This window comes from Camellia sinensis, chromosome 1 (genome assembly GCF_055761805.1).
Source record: "Camellia sinensis isolate YWXY chromosome 1, ASM5576180v1, whole genome shotgun sequence".
Classification (NCBI taxonomy): Eukaryota; Viridiplantae; Streptophyta; class Magnoliopsida; order Ericales; family Theaceae; genus Camellia; species Camellia sinensis.
Window position 1 is genome coordinate 185,954,674 of NC_138961.1, and position 18,476 is coordinate 185,973,149.

Consider the following 18,476-nt stretch of genomic DNA (forward strand, 5'->3'; position numbering starts at 1 on the left):
GAAAAAGGGTGTTTCGGGGGCCAAAATTCAAAACAGCCCCCGAACAGCCGTCTGGCCGACACGAACACCTTCCCCATGCCAAATATGATTTGTGACATTCAACGGAATGTTATTCGGACCCGTAGGTTGAGATTTAGAGACGAATACGCCCAAAACTTAGTTGGAAAAGGACGTTTCGGGGGCGAAAATTCAAAACAGCCCTCGAACCGCCGTGCGGCCGACACGAACACCTTCCCCATTCCAAATATGACTTGTGACATTCGACGGAATGTTATTTGGACCCGTAGGTTGCAATTTAGAGCCGAATACGCTCAAAACTTAGTCGAAAAAGGGCGTTTCAGGGGCGAAAATTCAAAACAGTCCCCAAACCGTCGTGTGACCGACATGAACACCTTCCCCATGCCAAATATGACTTGTTACAACTGATGGAATGTTATTCGAACCTGTAGGTTGGGATTTAGAGACGAATACGCCCAAAACTTACTCGGAAAAGGGCGTTTCGGGGGCGAAAATTCAAGACAGCCCCCGAACCACCGTGTGGCCGACACGAACACCTTCCCCATGCCGAATATGACTTGTTACAACTGACAGAATGTTATTTGGACCCATATGTTGGGATTTAGAGCCGAATACGCCCAAAACTTAGTCGAAAAAGGGTGTTTCGGGGGCCAAAATTCAAAACAGCCCTCGAACAGCCGTGTGGCCGACCGAACACCTTCCCCATGCCAAATATGACTTGTGACATTCGACAGAATGTTATTCGGACCCGTAGGTTGAGATTTAGAGACGAATACGCCCAAAACTTAGTCGGAAAAGGGAGTTTTAGCGGCAAAATTCAACGCAGCCCCCGAACCGCCATGTGGCCGACACGAACACCTTCCCCATTACAAATATGACTTGTGACATTCGACGAAATGTTATTTGGACTCGTAGATTGGGATTTAGAGCCGAATAAGCCCAAAACTTAGTCGAAAAAGGGCGTTTTGGAGCGAAAATTCAAAACAGCCCCCAAACCGCCGTGTGGCCGACATGAACAGCTTTCCCATGCTAATTATGACTTGTTACAACTGACGGAATGTTATTCGGACCCGTAGGTTGGGATTTAGAGACGAATACGCCCAAAACTTACTCGGAAAAGGGCGTTTCGGGGGCGAAAATTCAAGACAGCCCCGGAACCACTGTGTGGCCGACACGAACACTTTCCCCATGCCAAATATGACTTGTTAGAACTGACAGAATGTTATTCGGACCCATATGTTGGGATTTAGAGCCGAATACGCCCAAAACTTAGTCGAAAAAGGGTGTTTCGGGGGGCCAAAATTCAAAACAGCCCCTGAACAGCCGTGTGGCCGACACGAACACCTTCCCCATGCCAAATGTGACTTGTGACATTCGACGGAATGTTATTCGGACTCGTAGGTTGAGATTTAGAGACGAATACGTTCAGAACTTAGTTGGAAAAGGGCGTTTCGGGGCCGAAAATTCAAAACAGCCCCCGAACTGCCATGTGGCCGACACGAACACCTTCCCCATTGCAAATATGACTTGTGGCATTCGACGGAATGTTATTTGGACCCGTAGGTTGGGATTTAGAGCCGAATACGCCCAAAACTTAGTCGAAAAAGGGCGTTTCGGGGGCGAAAATTCAAAACAGCTCCCAAACCGCCGTGTGGCCGACATGAACACCTTCCCCATGCCAAATATTACTTGTCGCATTCGACGGAATGTTATTCCAACCCGTAAGTTGGGATTTAGAGCCGAATACGTCCAAAATTTAGTCGAAAAAGGGCGTTTCGGGGGCGAAACTTGAAAACAGCCCCCGAACTTCCGTCTGACTCTCACGGGCAGCTTCCCTACTACAAATAGGAGTTGTGACAACTGACGGAATGTATTGGAGATGTATAGTAATGGAAAATTATGTGAAAAATATTCAGAAACCAATATGAACTCAGTTTACGCCATGTTATAAACTTGCTAATCTTTTGAACGTACGCACGTGTGTTATATTATATTTAAGCTTTCATACAAGTACGAAACATGCTCATGGTGTTTTTGAGGCCATGTGCGTCATGAGATTATCAAGTATTCTTTCTTTGATGAACCATTTAGTAATGATTGTTCTGCATTTAACAATGTTCCTTATAACAAAAGACTTTAGAATGACTGTAGAATGATTGATAATTGAATCATCATGGAAGGTTGCTTCTCACTTAAAGTACATTTACTATGATTTTTTGTCGTGGTACATTTTATTTGTCACTTGTTGCCAAATTCCATACAAATTCTTGTAGTGTTTGGACCAAGGAATTGTAACGACCACAAAATGCGTATAAAGAATTATCTTTATTTACCTGTGTTAATGTGCTTTAATGTGATTATATCTTTTGAATTGAAGCATTATTTGTTGAGTTACGACTTTAAAATTGAAATTACCGACCCTTATGGGTTTAGAAATCAAAATTGATTACTTGTATATGTTAATGGGAATTTTTAGAGCTACTTAGGAAAATTAATTGGAATTTTGTTTCGTCTGATTCGCTAAGGTATGTTTGGGTGGTTAACTTTGCACTGCAAATTGAAGGCCTTAGAGGCTTCAGAAACCATAATGAACTATATAGTTATGATCAACATAATTTTTAGAGTCATCTGGGAAGTTTAATTGAAATTCGATTTCGTACGATTCGTAAGGGTGTGTTTGGCCCTCCCTATTTGTGATAAGCTTATATAATTAATGCATAGATGTGTATGAGATATAAGAGTTGGACTCATCTCTTGGAGCTCAAAAAAAAAAAATTTAAGGAGAGGGGAAGACACGTGAGAGAGAGAGGGGGAGAGAGTTCTAGAGAGAACTCAAAGAGAAGAAGAGAGAAAGAGAGACAAAGCTTCTCAACATCCACGGGGGTTTGAAGATAATTGAAGAAATCGAAGAAAGAGAAAGAAGATCAACCATGGAAGCTTAGGAAATTGAACAGAGCTAAGAGAAAGACAAAGAGTGAACAAAGGTATGGAAGTCTACCTTGAATTCTTATGTTTAATGCATTAATTTCATGAAATCATTATGATAATGGAAGATTTGAACCCATTTGGGTGAGGGTTTTATGTATGTATTTAATGGAACTACATTTAAGGAATTAGAATTTTAGTTCTATGATTTTATTTGTGGTTGAAGCTCAAACTCATGAATACCATATGAAATGAACCTTAGATTGTCCAAAGAATAAGATCATGCAAGAATCAAGTGTATTTGTGAGTTGTGTTTTGAGAACTTTGAAGATTATGAAAGATAAAGCATTGATCTTGAACATTGAGACAAAGATTGATTTGTTTGGAATGAAATTAGACTTGAATGATGTAGTTTTCATGTTGTGAGGTAATTTCATATGTTTTTGGGTGATTGGAGTTGAAATTAAGCTTTGAAAATGGAAGAAACAAGTGTTAGAGCAACTAGAATTTCGGACAGCAGTTTTGGCCCAGAGCCGCACGTGCGGCAGTCCTCTTCCAGCACCAAAATTGATTATGCTAAAAAAGCACCTTGTCCTTCACGTGCGGCTCAGTTCCCGCACGTGCGGCCCTGTTTCCTGTAGGTGCGGGACAGCTCTGTTCAGCCAACTTCAAGTAAGCATATCGCTTGCATCCAGACTCCGTTTTGAATGATTCTTGAGTCTAAATTCAAGCCCCGGAAGTCTAGTTTCTAATGGTGGTGGTCTCACTCCCAAATTCTAAGTACACAAATAGATGTGCCCAAATTAGTGACGATTGTTTACTTCTGTCTACCGATTTTATACCATTTCTTCTTAGAAACCATTTTCCTTTCGATTCCTCCTATTTTCCTAGATACGGATTATGACCTATTGAGGACTAATGCGTTTAGAGCCACCATGACTAATTGATTAAAGAACAAGAAAGAGTTTGGTTTTATTCTCATGTTATGCTATGTGCATTGTGTTGTAGATCAAGACGAGGACATCGTCCCATTACTACCGAAAGCCCATCACTATGAGTAATAGTAGTGTAACGATATGTTTTATTTACTTCTTGTGGTCATGATTTATATATCGTGGGTTGTGAATGGCATATACTATTGATATTATGCTTTAATTGAATTAATGGACATGATTGAACGATGGCATTGATATGGACCTAAGGTTGTTTTTGTCTCTGTTAATAAAAGTGGGCCTTAGGCCATTATGATGTAAATTGTTTATGATTCATGGCCCTAAGGCCGAGGGAGATGGAGACATGCCGATGTTCCGTCTACCCTATAATGATATAAAGTGTATATGACTAATGGCTGTACGCCAAGGGAGATGGGGACATGTCGATGTTCTGTCTTCCCTATATTGCTCCGGACAACTGTCGTTATGTGGGCCCGAGGCCGTTCTGTATCATATGTGGACCTAACGCCGTTCTGTATCATATGTGGGCCCGAGGCCGTTCTGTATTACATGTGGGCCTGAGGCCGTTCCGGAATACAATCATGGATAGGTCCTACGCATGGTTTCATATATGTATATTATATTCTTTAAGGTTATGCTCGTTCACTTAATCTCCTCACATTGCTATTATTCACTAAGCCTTGCTCACTCCGTTTATGTATATTTTTGTAGGTGAGCTATTAGGGATTGGCACTAGAATTGTACTGAGATCCACCTGTCTGCCAAGCCACCTGGGATACGCCTCCGTGTTGAGGCCTTAATTGTGATTTGGGACCTATGTAAATTATGGAGTCTTATACAAGTGTGTGTGAGATCTGTATAATTATGTGATTATTGTAAATATGGAAACGTAATTAAAGAATTGCATTACTCTAATTTTCATGTATGCACAAGCTCAATGGGCATTTTATCTATGTTGATATTGCTTCCGCTTAAGGCCTCGTGTTTGGATAAATATTGTTTTAAAATTCTGTTTTGAGGCCTAAGTACAAGCCGGTCATGGACCAAACTTTTAGGGACGGGTTTGGGTCGTGACAGGAACACACAAAAGTCTGAAGTTGATCGGCGATCCACACAGTCACCAGCTCAATTAGAGTTAGTGTAGGCTTGAAGTAGGAAAGGACCAAGTGAGAAGGAGAGATGTTGAGATAAAGAGCCTTTAACATACCGAGTATCCATTTGACCACAACAAAGTGAGCAACAGAAGGAGAGTGCATAAGCTGACATGCATGATTCACTGCCAAAGCTATGTCAGGCCTGGTTATAGTTAAGTATGGTAAACCACCAACAAGGCTGTAATAAAGAGAAGAGTCAGAGAAGGGCAACTCAGCAGCAGGATCAGAGAAGAATTTGAGAGCCATAGGAGTGGAGCTAGACTTGCAATCCACCATGCCAGCTTTGAGCAAGAGTTCACCAGCATACTTTTGCTGTGAAAGAAAAAGGCCATGTGAATAAGACTGAATGGAGATGCCTAAAAAATAGGAGACAAGACCTAGTTCTTTCATGGAAAAAACCTCATGCATTTGCACAAGAAGAGCATTGATGAGAGTAGAATCATTGCCAGTGAACAATATATCATCAACATAGACAAGTATGATGACAATAAAAGAGGAAGTAGTCTTGACAAATAGAGATGAATTTGAATGACTAAGAAGAAATCCTTGCCCAAGCAAGAACTTAGAGAAGGTAGAATACCATGTTCGAGGAGCCTGCTTGAGGCCATAAAGAGCCTTGTGGAGCTTACAGACATGAGAAGGAAACTGAGGGTCTATAAAACCGTGAGTTTGATCCTTATACACTTCTTCTTCCAAGGTACCATGTAAGAAAGCATTAGAGATGTCCAACTGCTTAATAGGCCACTACTGATGTAGAGCTAGACACAAAAGCACACGAATTGTAGGTTGTTTTTCCACTGGACGAAAGGTCTCATGGTAGTCAATACCTTCTTGTTGATGATAGCCCTTGGCAACAAGCCAAGCTTTATAGCGAGCAATAGAGCCATCTGAGTTCTTTTTGATAGGGAAAACACATTTATAACCAATGGAAGACTTCTGAGAAGGAAGGGGCACTAGAGACCAGGTGCCTTGATGATGGGGGGCCTTAATTTCTTCAGTCATAGCCTGAAACCAAATAGGAGATTGAAGAGCCAGCTTAGTAATGGCAGGTTCTGTGTGAGTAAGATTAGGAATGTGATTTAGAAGAGCCTTAGTTTTTGACCTGGTGAGCATAGGATGAACATTAGAAACAGAGGGAGAAGATAAAGAAAGATCAATAGAAATAAATTGAATAGGAATAGAGAGAGGGGCAGAAGTGGGAGCAGCTGCATTAGACTGCATACTAGAGAACTGAGCAGCTGCAGTGGGTTGAGTAATAGACTGGACAGTAGGCTGTGCAGTAGGCTGGAGAGCAGATAAGAATGGAGCAAGAGTAGACTGAGAAGCTATAAGAGCTGCAGGAAACTGAGACACAACAGAGCTGGATGGAGGAGTAGCAGGAAAAAACTGAGGTGGAGCAGACTGAATAGTAGAGGGAACAAAGGACCAAAAGAAAAAAGAAATAGCAGGTAAAGTATGAGGGACTATAGTAGTGTGCACAAAAGGAAAATAACTCTCATTGAATAAGACATGTCGAGAGAGAAAAATTTGCCTGTAGTGGGATCCAAGCATCTGTAGCGGGATCCAAGCATCTGTAGCCTTTAGTGGAAGGATGATAACCCAAGAAGACACAAGGAGTGGACCTGGGTTGAAGTTTGTTGGAAGTGTCAGGCCTAAGCCAAGGGAAACATTGACAACCAAAGACTTTGAGAAACTTGTAATCTGGAATAGATTTAAACAATAATTGATAAGTAGAGGAATGACCTAGAGATAAACTAAGCATTCTATTAATAAGAAAGACTGAAGTAGCCATGGCTTCAAACCAATACTCAAGAAGGACAGAAGATTGAGATAGTAAAGCAATAACAGTTTGAGTGATATGTTGGTGTTTTCTTTCTGCAATACCATTCTGTTCAGGAGTATAGGGACAACTAAGCTGACGAAGGATACCATGTGATGCAAGATAATCAGCCATTTTATGATTCACAAATTCACTGCCATAATCTGTGCGAAAATTTTTGAGTGAGAGGTTGAATTGATTTTCAGCATAATTCTTGAAATGAACAAATGAAGAGTACACTTCACTTTTAACAAATAAAGGAAAAATCCACGTAAATCTAGTAAAGTCATCTACAAACAAAAGATAGTATTGATAGCCATTTTTGGAAGCATGAAATGGTCCCCAAACATCACTATGTACAAGAGAGAAAGGTTGTGAAACAGTTGATGTAGAAAGCTTAAAAGGAAGCTTGTGAATCTTAGTTACATTGCAAAGAGTACAAGACAAAACATCACATTTATTTGAAAACCTAACAGGTAAATGTTTAGCTATGTGATGAAACTTTAAGGTGGAAGGTTGGCCCAGTCTTTGATGCCAAGTATCAAAAGACACCTTTGACTGAGAAGAAGTGTGATAAGCTTGTGGGGAAGGAGTAGCAGATGAAGAATTGAAGTGATACAAGCCATGCATATGAGGGCCACTATGGAGCACCTATTTCGTAAGATTGTCCTAAATGAGAAAAGAATTAGCATAAAAAATCACAGAACAATTATTATCTTGAGCCAACTTATGCACAGATAATAGATTTGATGAAATTTGTGGCACATGAAGCATATCTTGAAGGTGAAAAGAAGAGTGTGGAGTTGGTAAAATACCCTTACCAACATGTTGAATTGGTAATGTCTGGCCATTACCAACTGTAACCTGATTAGTCCCATGATATAGCTGATAAAGATGGAAATTGCTGAGATCATTGGTAATGTGACTAGTTGCAGCAGAATCCACAAACCATGGGGTAGAAGAAACAGATGAAGAAAATTCTAAACCAGATGAAAGAGATGAAGACTGAACCGCAGAATAAGCTGTGGATTTAGACATGCTAGATGAGATGGAAGAGTTGGTGGATGAATAATTGGGATCCATTCTGTACCAACAATCAAGAGCAATGTGATTGTGACCTCCACAGATTTGACAAGAGTTAGAAGATCCTTGAGTAAACTGTCCATAGCATTGAGAGAACTGACCATGGCCTTAAGTGAACTGTCCATGGCCTCGTCTGCCTTTAGTACCTCTCATAGAGAACCTATTGCTACTGTATCTGCCTCCTCTACCTCGATAAGAGCTGTGGCCTCTATAATTTGAGCCTCTAGATCCTGAAGACTTAGATTCAGTATTGTGAATTGCAGAATAGGCCATAGTAGAGTCAGTGTTAAAAGCATATTTGGTCTTATTCTCTATGTGAATTGACTCTGAACAGAGAAGAGAGCTCAACTCTTCCATAGTGATTTGCTCAACTCTAGCATGAATTGTTGTTTTGAAAGCATCATACTCGTTTGGTAAACCATTTAAGGTTAGAAGAACCTGATCTTCATCATCAAGAATGGAAGAAGCAAGATTGACTTGATTAGTTATGGTTTTGATTTGTAAGAGATACTCTTCCATTGATAAACCATTTTTGGACATAGACTGCAACTTGTTCTTTAACTGATGGATATGAGATCGAGATAAAGATGTGTATCTCTTCTCCAAGGCAGTCTAGACCTGCGAACAATGTGGAAGATGAAGAACAGATGCAAACACAGGTGGTACAAGAGTAGTAGTGAGAAGGCTAAGCAGATGAGCATCGATAATCTTCCAATTTTCAAACTCAGGATTCGAAATAGATTTTCCTGAAGAATCCAGCACTTCTGGATCTGGTGATGCAATTGATCCAGTAACAAACCCTAAGAAATTAGTGGCACGAAGAGCATTTTGGATTTGATTTTTCCAGATCAGAAAGTTCATAGAATCTAACTTGATTGTGATAAGAGAATTAAAATTTGACAGAAGAAGGCTCAGATTTGATGGTAATATGAATGAAGATGAGTTTGAAGATGAATACGCCATTGAAGAACCTTTACTCGTTGGAGATAAATGGCTCTGATACCATAAAAAAATTTATGAAAATATCTTTCTTACTTAACATTTGATGAGAGTTTACAGATATTTATACTCTGTGTATTATCATTTAGTTTGTTACAAAACAAAGTAACTAATTCACAATCTAACTAACTAACAATACAACTAACCATAACCATATTTATTATCACATGTGTGGGCTGAGGTGTATGTTGGGTTCTCTGTTGGCTGCACTCGTGCCTTGAGCTTAAGCTGCTGATGCTGAGATGAGTCTGGTTTGAGCTTGAGCTACTGATGCTAAGATAAGTCTTCTTTAATACTCTTATCATTTTTACAGAGCGCCTGAACTTCTGGGAAGAAAGTTTTACTGCTCGAGCAGTGAAAGTTACGCTCAAGCGGTCAACCTATATGTTTCACACCGCTTTAGTCACACTGCTCGAGCGGTGAAATGTGTGCTCGAGCGGTCTGCGCGATCTTGTATTCTATAAAGTGCACTGTTCGCTTTTTCTAGGGTTTGTGCCGTCCATTTTTTCAGAGGGGAACAAGATACAAAGTGTTTTATATTTTAGGGTGCTTTCTGAGTGTTTCCTTGATGATTTAAGAGTAATCAATGGATCTGTGAACTTGATATCAACATCATCAAGGGTTTCTTTGTTTTCGTTTATTCACAAAAAAGAGAGCTGTTCTTCGGTGGATTTCGTGAAAGTTGGGCCTAAAATTTTGGTGGATTCCGGAGTGGTTCATCATCGTGGATTCGATATCGACATTGTGAATTTAACGCTGGGCAAGACAATTCCAATGTGAATACGGTAGTGGAAGAGGCACATAGGGGTCGGTTCAATTAGGCGTGGATTTGTTAGGTAATTGAGAGTACACTTGTGTAATTCATTTTTGTCTTCTTAATTAGTGGATTGTTTTGTGGTTTTGGGCTATAGTTTTTTTTTTATCACAATTGGAGGCGCTCAAATTGTGATTTTTTCACGTTAAATCATTGTGTTGATTTGTCTTTAATTATTTGATTGAGATTATTATTTACTGTTTAAAATTGATATATAATCATAAATCAATATCTCAGGATTTTAAGATTTTTTGTAATTTCAATACCAAAGGTTTGATGGTCCATTGCGGTCTCCTAACTATTGAATATGGGAGACTGGAGAAAGAACAAGAGGGTTGCATCCTTATACGTGTGTGTGTGTGTGTGTGTGTGTGTGTGTGAGAGAGAGAGAGAGAGAGAGAATTATTTAGCAAATTTTGTTAATGTAAAAATATAGGAAAACAATTATAAGGAAATCATCCACAACCAACCCACTTATTCAAGCTCTATTAAATCATATTTATTTAAAGTTTAACAAACAATAGATTCATGTGGGTACTTTCTTTTTGTTTATTTCTCTAGTTGTTGGGCCACCAAAATTGAGCTTGAAGATGGTCCACCACCTTCTTGTCCACTTGGAATGCCTTGGCAAGAACATCATCAGAAATTTTTGGATTTGACCCAAACACTGCATTAGCAATGGTAATGACACCGGGATTTTGGCTGCCGAAGCCAACAAGAGCTACTGCATTAGTCTTTTCCTGATTAAACTGGAAGTGAATGAGACCTTGTGGGAACACAAAAACATCTCCTGGGTACAAGACCTTTGTGAAGAGACGATTATCAGGGTTGGAGGTCACAAAGCCGACATAGAGAGTACCCTCCAAGACCACGAGGATCTCAGTTCCGCGAGGATGTGTGTGGGGTGGGTTGAGGCCATAAGGTGCAAAGTCAATGCGAGCTAAGGAGACGCCAAGAGTATTGAGGCCTGGTATTTGCATGACATTTACGGGTGTGACTGTCGATCCAACTGGATTAGATGTGTTTCGTGGAGTGAGGAGGCCAGAGTAGAAAAAGTCATTGGCTGTGGCGAGCTTTGGGTCGTTGCAGAACTTGCCATTCACGAAAACTGTATGCAAAGGAAATCAAGTGGTGCTTCAGTAAGGATTGGGTGAAAGAAAGAAAATCTTATATAAAATAATAGAATTTCAACATTTTTACGATGATCTAATCTAAGAAAATAAAAACTAACCGTTTACAAACTTAAACAATTAAAATGTTAGACTATATATTTCAGGTAGCAAAAGTGCAATTAACCTTTTTTTAGCTTATGTGTATTTTTTGTTCCAAAAATTGTACTTTCTTTTTTTTTTTTTTTTTACAATGAATACTAATGAAGTGAGTTTGAAAGATAACTTTAATACACATGTAATCCTTTGAAAGTGATATTGCCACAATTAAATGTTGATTACTAAAATGATAGAAAAATATACTAATTGGGCTTCGTTTTTTATTAAATTAAATTTGCCACTAAAATTATATTTGAAAGCATGAGACTTGAGTTTGGAATTTAAAAAGTTGGGAGATAGAGGTGAGTAAAAAATATACCAGCAGATTTGGAGTCTTTGACAGCAACACAAAAGTCCTGTAGTTGACTTGGATCAGAAGCAGAGGCAAGTGTAGAAGCCAAGGCCATGATGGCTATGGCTACAAGGATGAAGTGAGTGCCCATTTTTATCAATTGAAAGCAAAAACACAAAATTTGAAGGAGGTGATAGATATCTAGCATGGAACACCAGACTATTTATAGATATAGATAGGGAGAAGAGTAGTTGAATTTTGTGATTATATTAATTCCTATTGGTATGATAAGAATTACCAAGTCCTCAATGTGTAACTTTTTTCCTCAACCACCATTGAAATCAACGATATGAATGGTTCTTACATCAACATGACACGTTTCTAATTTCTTCTTCTAACTGCTTACATCAACATCAGGGTGGCTTTGGCCCAAAGCCAGAAAATCATGTCTTTGAAGAAAAAAAAAAAAAAAAAAAAATCATCGCTTTGGGTTTGAAAATTGATTATAAAATAAAGGTTTATTTTTTTTTTAGCTATTATACTATTTCATAAAATAAAATAAAAAAATTCTGAATTTTGAAGACCCCAATAAAGTTTAGTGAAAATTAAAAATTGATAAATGATTGATATACTGAATTATTTAAAATTAATGGATGATTTCTTTTACCAAAAAAAAAAGAAGAAAGAATAATAATAATAATAATAATAAGCCAATAAGTTAGTTAGCAACAATTTATAAATCCGTAATAGCAAAAGTCACTAATTGCCAATTTTTTGTGACATATACAAAAAATTGTCACAAGAAATTATTTTTAACTGTAACATTAGTAGGATTTTATGAGAATTAAGTTCGACTATTATGACCTATTAGTAGTTTACCCTAAGATGATTTAAAGCAAATAGAGCTAATACAAGTGGTGTGTAAATACAAAAATAAGTAAAAATGGTTACATTACATTTTTTATTTATATAACTAACGAATTAGTGATAAAAATGATTTAAAAATATATTACAATCAAGTAAGTTTTAATTATTTATAATTGAGCTATATTTAAGGGGTGTGTCTTGTTTTGTTGTCATTAATTTTGTATTGTAAGTATGAAATAAACATATTTTTTTTGGATAAATTGGAGGGCAGAAACACATGTTTTCTAACACAATTAGCAAATTATAAAAGTACTATTATGATAAAGCATTAAAAAATACATTTCACTCCCTAGTTTTCAAAACTTTATTTTTACCTTATAGTAGTATTAGCCGTTTCTTTATTGACAATTGTGCAGTATTATTTGTATATTAAATTTTATTAATAAAATTATTTCATTTTGCTAATAAATAAAAAAAAATAGCGAGACCCTTTCTCAAGCCTCCACCAATTCCCCTTAACCTCCACCAAGTACAGCCTCTAAATACTCCTTTAGTTTTGATTTTTTTTTTTAAAAAAAATTATTTTGAATATATATTTTTTGAGATTTAGAGGAGAGGGGATCCGAAATGTGGTGCACAAATGTCACGACCCCAAACCGCCTACTACTGGCCTATTGATATAATGTTGCTGGATAGGGACTGTTAAGGTTGCTCTGTGTGTTCGCTCTAATTGTTGCTGGTTCTCTGTTTTTTTTTTTTCTTTCTTTCTTTCTTTCTTTTTGGTTCTTTTGATTGGTTCCTCAGCAATCATGGGTTAAGTGCTAGCACGTGCAGGAGGGGCCCAGGGCCTCACGTGCAGGAGGGGCCGCACGTGTAGGGGATCAGGCCGCACGTGCGGGAGATTGTGTGCGCACTGCCTAAAAGGCAGGTGCGGGATGAGGTGCCGAAAGAACCGCACGTGAGGGAGTGAGAGCCACACATGCGAGAGGGGCCACTCCGCACGTGCGACAAAGCGTGTTTTTGCTCCTAACTTCGTGCTTTCAGCTATATTTTGATATTTTGGCCCTTTTGCTTTCATTTTTCAAATTATATCACTCTCTCTGTCTACAATATTTTCTCTCATTTCCTCTCATCTCTATCTCTCTGCCCAAACCCACAAAACATTATATCTTCTTTGATCTCAGGAGATCCGTAGAGATTTTGATACTAGTCCCTTATACCAAAATGATGAGCGTGTCGGGGGCTTCGTTTTGACCGGTGGAGATCGTTTTCTGGCAAAGTTGATTTTGGAGCTTTTCTCCTCTTCTCTCTTGAGGTAGGGATTTCCTTGGTTTCTTTTCAATGCCTCCTTTATAGATAGACATGTGGTATATTATTATTGCATCAAAACCATGTTGTATGGGTTTATTTTCGAAAATCATGATAGATGGTATGAGATTGGGTCTGAGGTTGAAAGTTCATGAGAGGGGTGATGTTGGGTTAAACTTGGGGTGTGATGAAATATATTCATGATTGGAGTGTGTGAAGTCCTATTTGACGGTAGTAATGTTTAATAGATATAAAAGGGGGGGGGGTTAACATTGTAGAATAATTATTTTTGAGCTAAAGAAATGTGATAAATAGTTTGATAATTAGTTTATGATTAAAATGGGTTTCGTAATTAGAGCATTTACTTGTGTTGGTTTGACTATGTTTAAAACACAACGAATTGATGAACTTACCATGTCACTAATTAAGAAACTTGAATTTGATTTGGTTACGACTTCTGGTTAAATCGGATCTTTATGAAATTTAGTATTTAACTTGTGTTGAGTGGGTTAGTTACATCTACAAATTGATGACTCGCTAATTGTTAAAAAGGGGTTTAACCATGTGATTAGAAATTTTTGAGTTAAGCTGTCGTAAAGCGGAAATTAAGTAATTTATGATCGTGCAATCTATGTTAGGATATTTTCCTTGTCTAAGTGGTGGAAACTTAGTTGTAGACAGTATAGTCAGTGTGATGAAATTGGGGGATTCTCGGCATTTAATATCGAAAGAAGAAGAAATGATAACTTTCTTTTAAATTAAGAAAAGAATGTCAAGTAATAGATGGAACCTTGGAGTAGTGTTGTTATTTGCTTAAAACCCCACAAGAATTAGTTAATGGTGTTATGTGCTTAATACATACTGCTTAGAGGTTTGTCCTCGGTCATCTGTGGAGGATGACATTGTGAATGTTGAAATGATTATGTGTCTGTAGTACATTTGTGTTATCTGTGCATGTGGTTTGAAATGATGGTTGGAAGATGTATAATGTGCTGAGAATCAGAGGTACCATTACCTTCCAGCTAGCGCCTGGAGAATTGGCTGAGCTGAGAATCAGAGGTACAATTACCTTTCCAGCTAGCGCCTGGAGAATTGGCAGAGGTACCATTCCCTTCTAGCTGGTGTCTGATAAATTGGCATGTTGTTGAGCAGAAGTACCATTCCCTTCCAGTGGGTGTCTGGTAAATTGGTGTGTTGTTATGAGACTTGTATCACTGGCTTACTGTGCTACGGGTAGGTAAAGTAGGGGTTATTTATCATTGTTGTTTCAGTTTGATTGTGTGAATCATGTGTTTTGATAATTGTGATCTCGTGAGGTAAAAATTGTCTCACATGTTGAGTAGAGGTGTTTATGTGAACTTGGATGTGCTAGAGAGTGGTTGAGAGAGTTCCCACCATAAGTTATTTTATTGAAGATATTCCTTAAGTCTTGAGTCTAAGTTGTGAAATGTGATTAACCTGTTGAGATGGATTTTGTTTAAATTTGGGTCATGAATAAAGTGAAGAAAACAGATTTAATGAACGTGTTTTTCGAACATAAAAGGGGATGTTATGTAGTCCTTTGTTTCAAATGGAAAATATGGTTAATGAGTAACAATTGTCTTGAAATGGGAACTGAGCAGGGAAAACGAAACTTGGTGTTATTATATAAACTAAATGTTTTTGGAGAAAGGCATTATGTAAGTATATTTTGATTATAAAATGTTAGATTATTTATATGGTATGAGATTAGCATTCATGATCACAGCAATCTGTAAGTTGTTATTGTTGAGGATCATGTTGAGATCCCTACTGGACTATATGTTCATCCCACGTTGCTAATCTTCTTCAGGTGAGCATGGAGCAGTGTTTCGAGATCATGGATCTTTCTTATTTGTTGGCCACGGGGCCTCTTATGTGTTGGCAGAACGCCGTTGATGTAAAAGGGTTAAACCCTTCTTGATTTAAATGATGTAAGCCTGCGAGCACTTTATTTAGTAGTGTACATGTTGCATTTAATTTGAGTTTCGAATGAGAGAACTATTGTTTATTCTTGTACTTGTTATAATGAGTTTGCGCATGTTATCTTTGAAATAGAATAAACTTAATGGATTTGGTAATGGATTCTGAGTAATAAAAGTGGGGGCGTGATAGAATTGGTAAGGTTAGTTTTGATGCTATTTGCACTTCCCTTCTTTGTTGATGTTAAATTTACGCATCTATCTTGCATTCTTCATCAATAAAGTTTTTTTTTTTTTTGATCAAAAAAAAAAAAAAGAGCTTTTAAAATATAATTATATTAATTATAATTTATATTAAGAAACATTTTCAAGAATTTTTTTTTAGTTATTTTGAAATTTTTTGGTTAAAGAATTAAGGGTACTTTTGTAATTTTAATAATGATGACTTTTTTTTTTCCTTATGGTTGTTTTATAAATTTTGATGTAATATGAGCTATTTTTGTATTTGTTGATAGTGTGAGGGAATTTTCATAATTTTGCTAAATTTAAGGCGGGAAAATTTTCAAAATCTTAATGCTCATATAATCTAGGGTAAATTACACTAACATCTCAAAAATTTGAGAAACATATAGGCAAGTCCACAAGTTGGGTACAATTACACTATATTTTAAAGAATAAATTGTTATAACACTTTGTCCCTGACCATCAATCATGCTGTTAGTAATATACTTGAAAAATAATGTTGCCATCTATTTGAGATTGAAATGTAAATTTCACGTTTGATTTTATATGTGTCTAGGCATCGCCGAATGAGTTTGCACTTGTTTTATTGGTATTAAAAGATAAATCAGTATAATTATATCAAACTGTCTTGAGAATGCTAGTATTGTATATATATGTAGTCCAATAGTAGTGTGGCGCAATCAGGTTGGCAAAACAATCGTGAGGTGTTGGTGGTCCATGCTATCGAGTAGTGGTGGTGGTGATTTTTTCGTAGTGTTAAATCAACTAGTTTGTCCAAATCATGCTAGAAACTACTATGTGAAGACTCCAACCCCCCCAAAGAAGATGGTGTAGTGATCAATCGGTAGTCCTAGACTACCAGAGGCCTAACTTATAAAACAAGTTGGACTCATATAATAATTGGGGCAAATTTTCTATTTTGAAGTATTGAGTCCATTTGAAAACATCCTTTCAAAGCAGTGCATAACTATATAAAATGAAAGCCTACATCCTCTTGGATTGTTATATTACAAAAGTGACAAGGCTTTACAAATCTAGTACAAGCATACAAGACTGGCTTCTATTCAAACTTCTCTTCGTAATTGAACTCTTCATGACCTACGTATATATAAGAAAGAGTGATCCATTGCCCAGTGAATAGTAATACAGTAAAATGGTAAATGAATGAAAATTGACAAACTTTTAAACGTAGCATCAAATCGTAATTTGAACATAACTTTAACTTGTCAAGACATTGCATAACTTGACTTGAAAACATTTATATAATGATGAGCATTCCAAGGATTAACAAGGTGTTATTGGTATTAGAGCCCAATAACTAGCCTCAGCAGAAGGTGGCAAGTTATAGACCCATGCACGGTAACAACGTGATTGGATATTTCGCCAATTTTGGGACATGATTGGTTCTGTTAGGTCCCTTTGTGTTGCCAATTCCACGAACAAACATTATATCGTGTTGTAACGTTATCTGGAAATTTGGCTTCATCATTCGAGCGAAGCAAGTCTGACTCGAGCAAAGAAACCTTGGTCCCAGTAGTTTTCACTGTCAACAAAAATACTGAGAAGTGTTATAGTGCGCTCGAGCGGACCTTTCGGTAGCTCTAGCGAAGACACTTAATGCAATACATGCGTATTAGTCTTGTCGCTCGAGTGCCAGTTCCTGTGCTCGAGTGACCATTGCATCCCTATTTGCTATAAAGCTGAGTTTCAGTCAGATTTCACACTACAACAAAACTGAGTTTTTACGGCTTCACATCAACGACAAATAGTAAATGCAAGCCGTGGTTTCTCACTTTTATGACTTGCTTTTTTTTTGCATGTCGTAAATAATTTCTCATCCACGACATGTCTATTGTGTAGGCTGTGAATGCCAATAACGATGATTTTTTTACAACATGGGGGATGTTGCTGCCACAAAGAATAGCTTTGGCTCTTCCACTTTGGTTGCTAACAGTGGCTCATAGGAAATTACCTAACCTCAAAATCATATACAAGTTGATATTGATGCACTTGTATAGGAAAACAACCACAGCATCTCGGCCTCACAAATGCTCAATTGAGCACCTTGCCTGCTGCTGTTGAAATCGGATTGCAGCTGTGGGATTTGACTTTTATTGCTCTTTGGCATTGAGTTTTGGATCTTCAACATATCAAGAGTCTCAACATATTTCTGCACTCTTCTCACCTTCAAGAAAGTGATGTCAAAATTGAAAATTTAGTATCTTAAATATGAATAATTTAGAACTTTTTGGACGGTTTTGAAGTTGAGGACAATTTTGATGTTAAGAAACATAGTTTTTAGATGGTTTGGAATGTACATACAGTTTTTGGATGTTCAAAACTTATGAATAGTTTTTTTAATGTTTGAAATAATATTTTGGTGGTTGATTGATACTTATATAGTTTTTTAGATTATACCGAACAGGTGAAATAGAACTTGCTGAATTAAAAAAATTATACATATTCTACGACGAGCAAAATAGGCCGTTGTGTTAAATATTTAATGACTAGCATTGAGTATCATGGTTTGTCTCCTACATTAACAGTGTGCAAAAGTAGTCGTAGAAAAATTAAACAAGACGTATAAGATGTGCTATTAAAAGTTTTTGTGACCAGCCATGACTTTCCATGACTGGTCATAATACAACTTTACCTTGCGCGTCGTAAAATCGTATCTACGGCGTGCATTTGGTGCCATAAAAACCCTTTTTTGTTGTAGTGGTTCAGGTTCAAATGCAACCCAATTATCAATTTTCCATAACCATAGCTTATGAGTTGAAGGCATGATTTTGG

At 37.4% G+C, this 18,476-nt stretch overlaps 1 protein-coding gene across 1 annotated transcript; it reads right to left on the reverse strand.

The window, feature by feature from the left end:
• Window positions 1-10,167: 10,167 nt before the first annotated feature.
• LOC114280868 (putative germin-like protein 2-1) lies at window positions 10,168-11,527 on the reverse strand. The gene is made up of 2 exons (XM_028223281.2): window positions 11,353-11,527; window positions 10,168-10,873 (listed from the first exon to the last, which is right to left on the reverse strand). The coding sequence occupies exons 1-2, from the start codon at window positions 11,474-11,476 to the stop codon at window positions 10,323-10,325; spliced, it is 675 nt and encodes a 224-aa protein (XP_028079082.2). The 5' UTR covers window positions 11,477-11,527; the 3' UTR covers window positions 10,168-10,322.
• Window positions 11,528-18,476: the final 6,949 nt, after the last annotated feature.

Coding starts and splice junctions, on each gene's coding strand:
- LOC114280868 (XM_028223281.2), bottom strand. CDS start 11,476: ATGGGCACTCACTTCATCCTTGTAGCCATAGCCATCATGGCCTTGGCT. Junction 10,874..11,352: donor CAAAGACTCCAAATCTGCTG/GTATATTTTTTA, acceptor CTTTGCATACAG/TTTTCGTGAATGGCAAGTTC.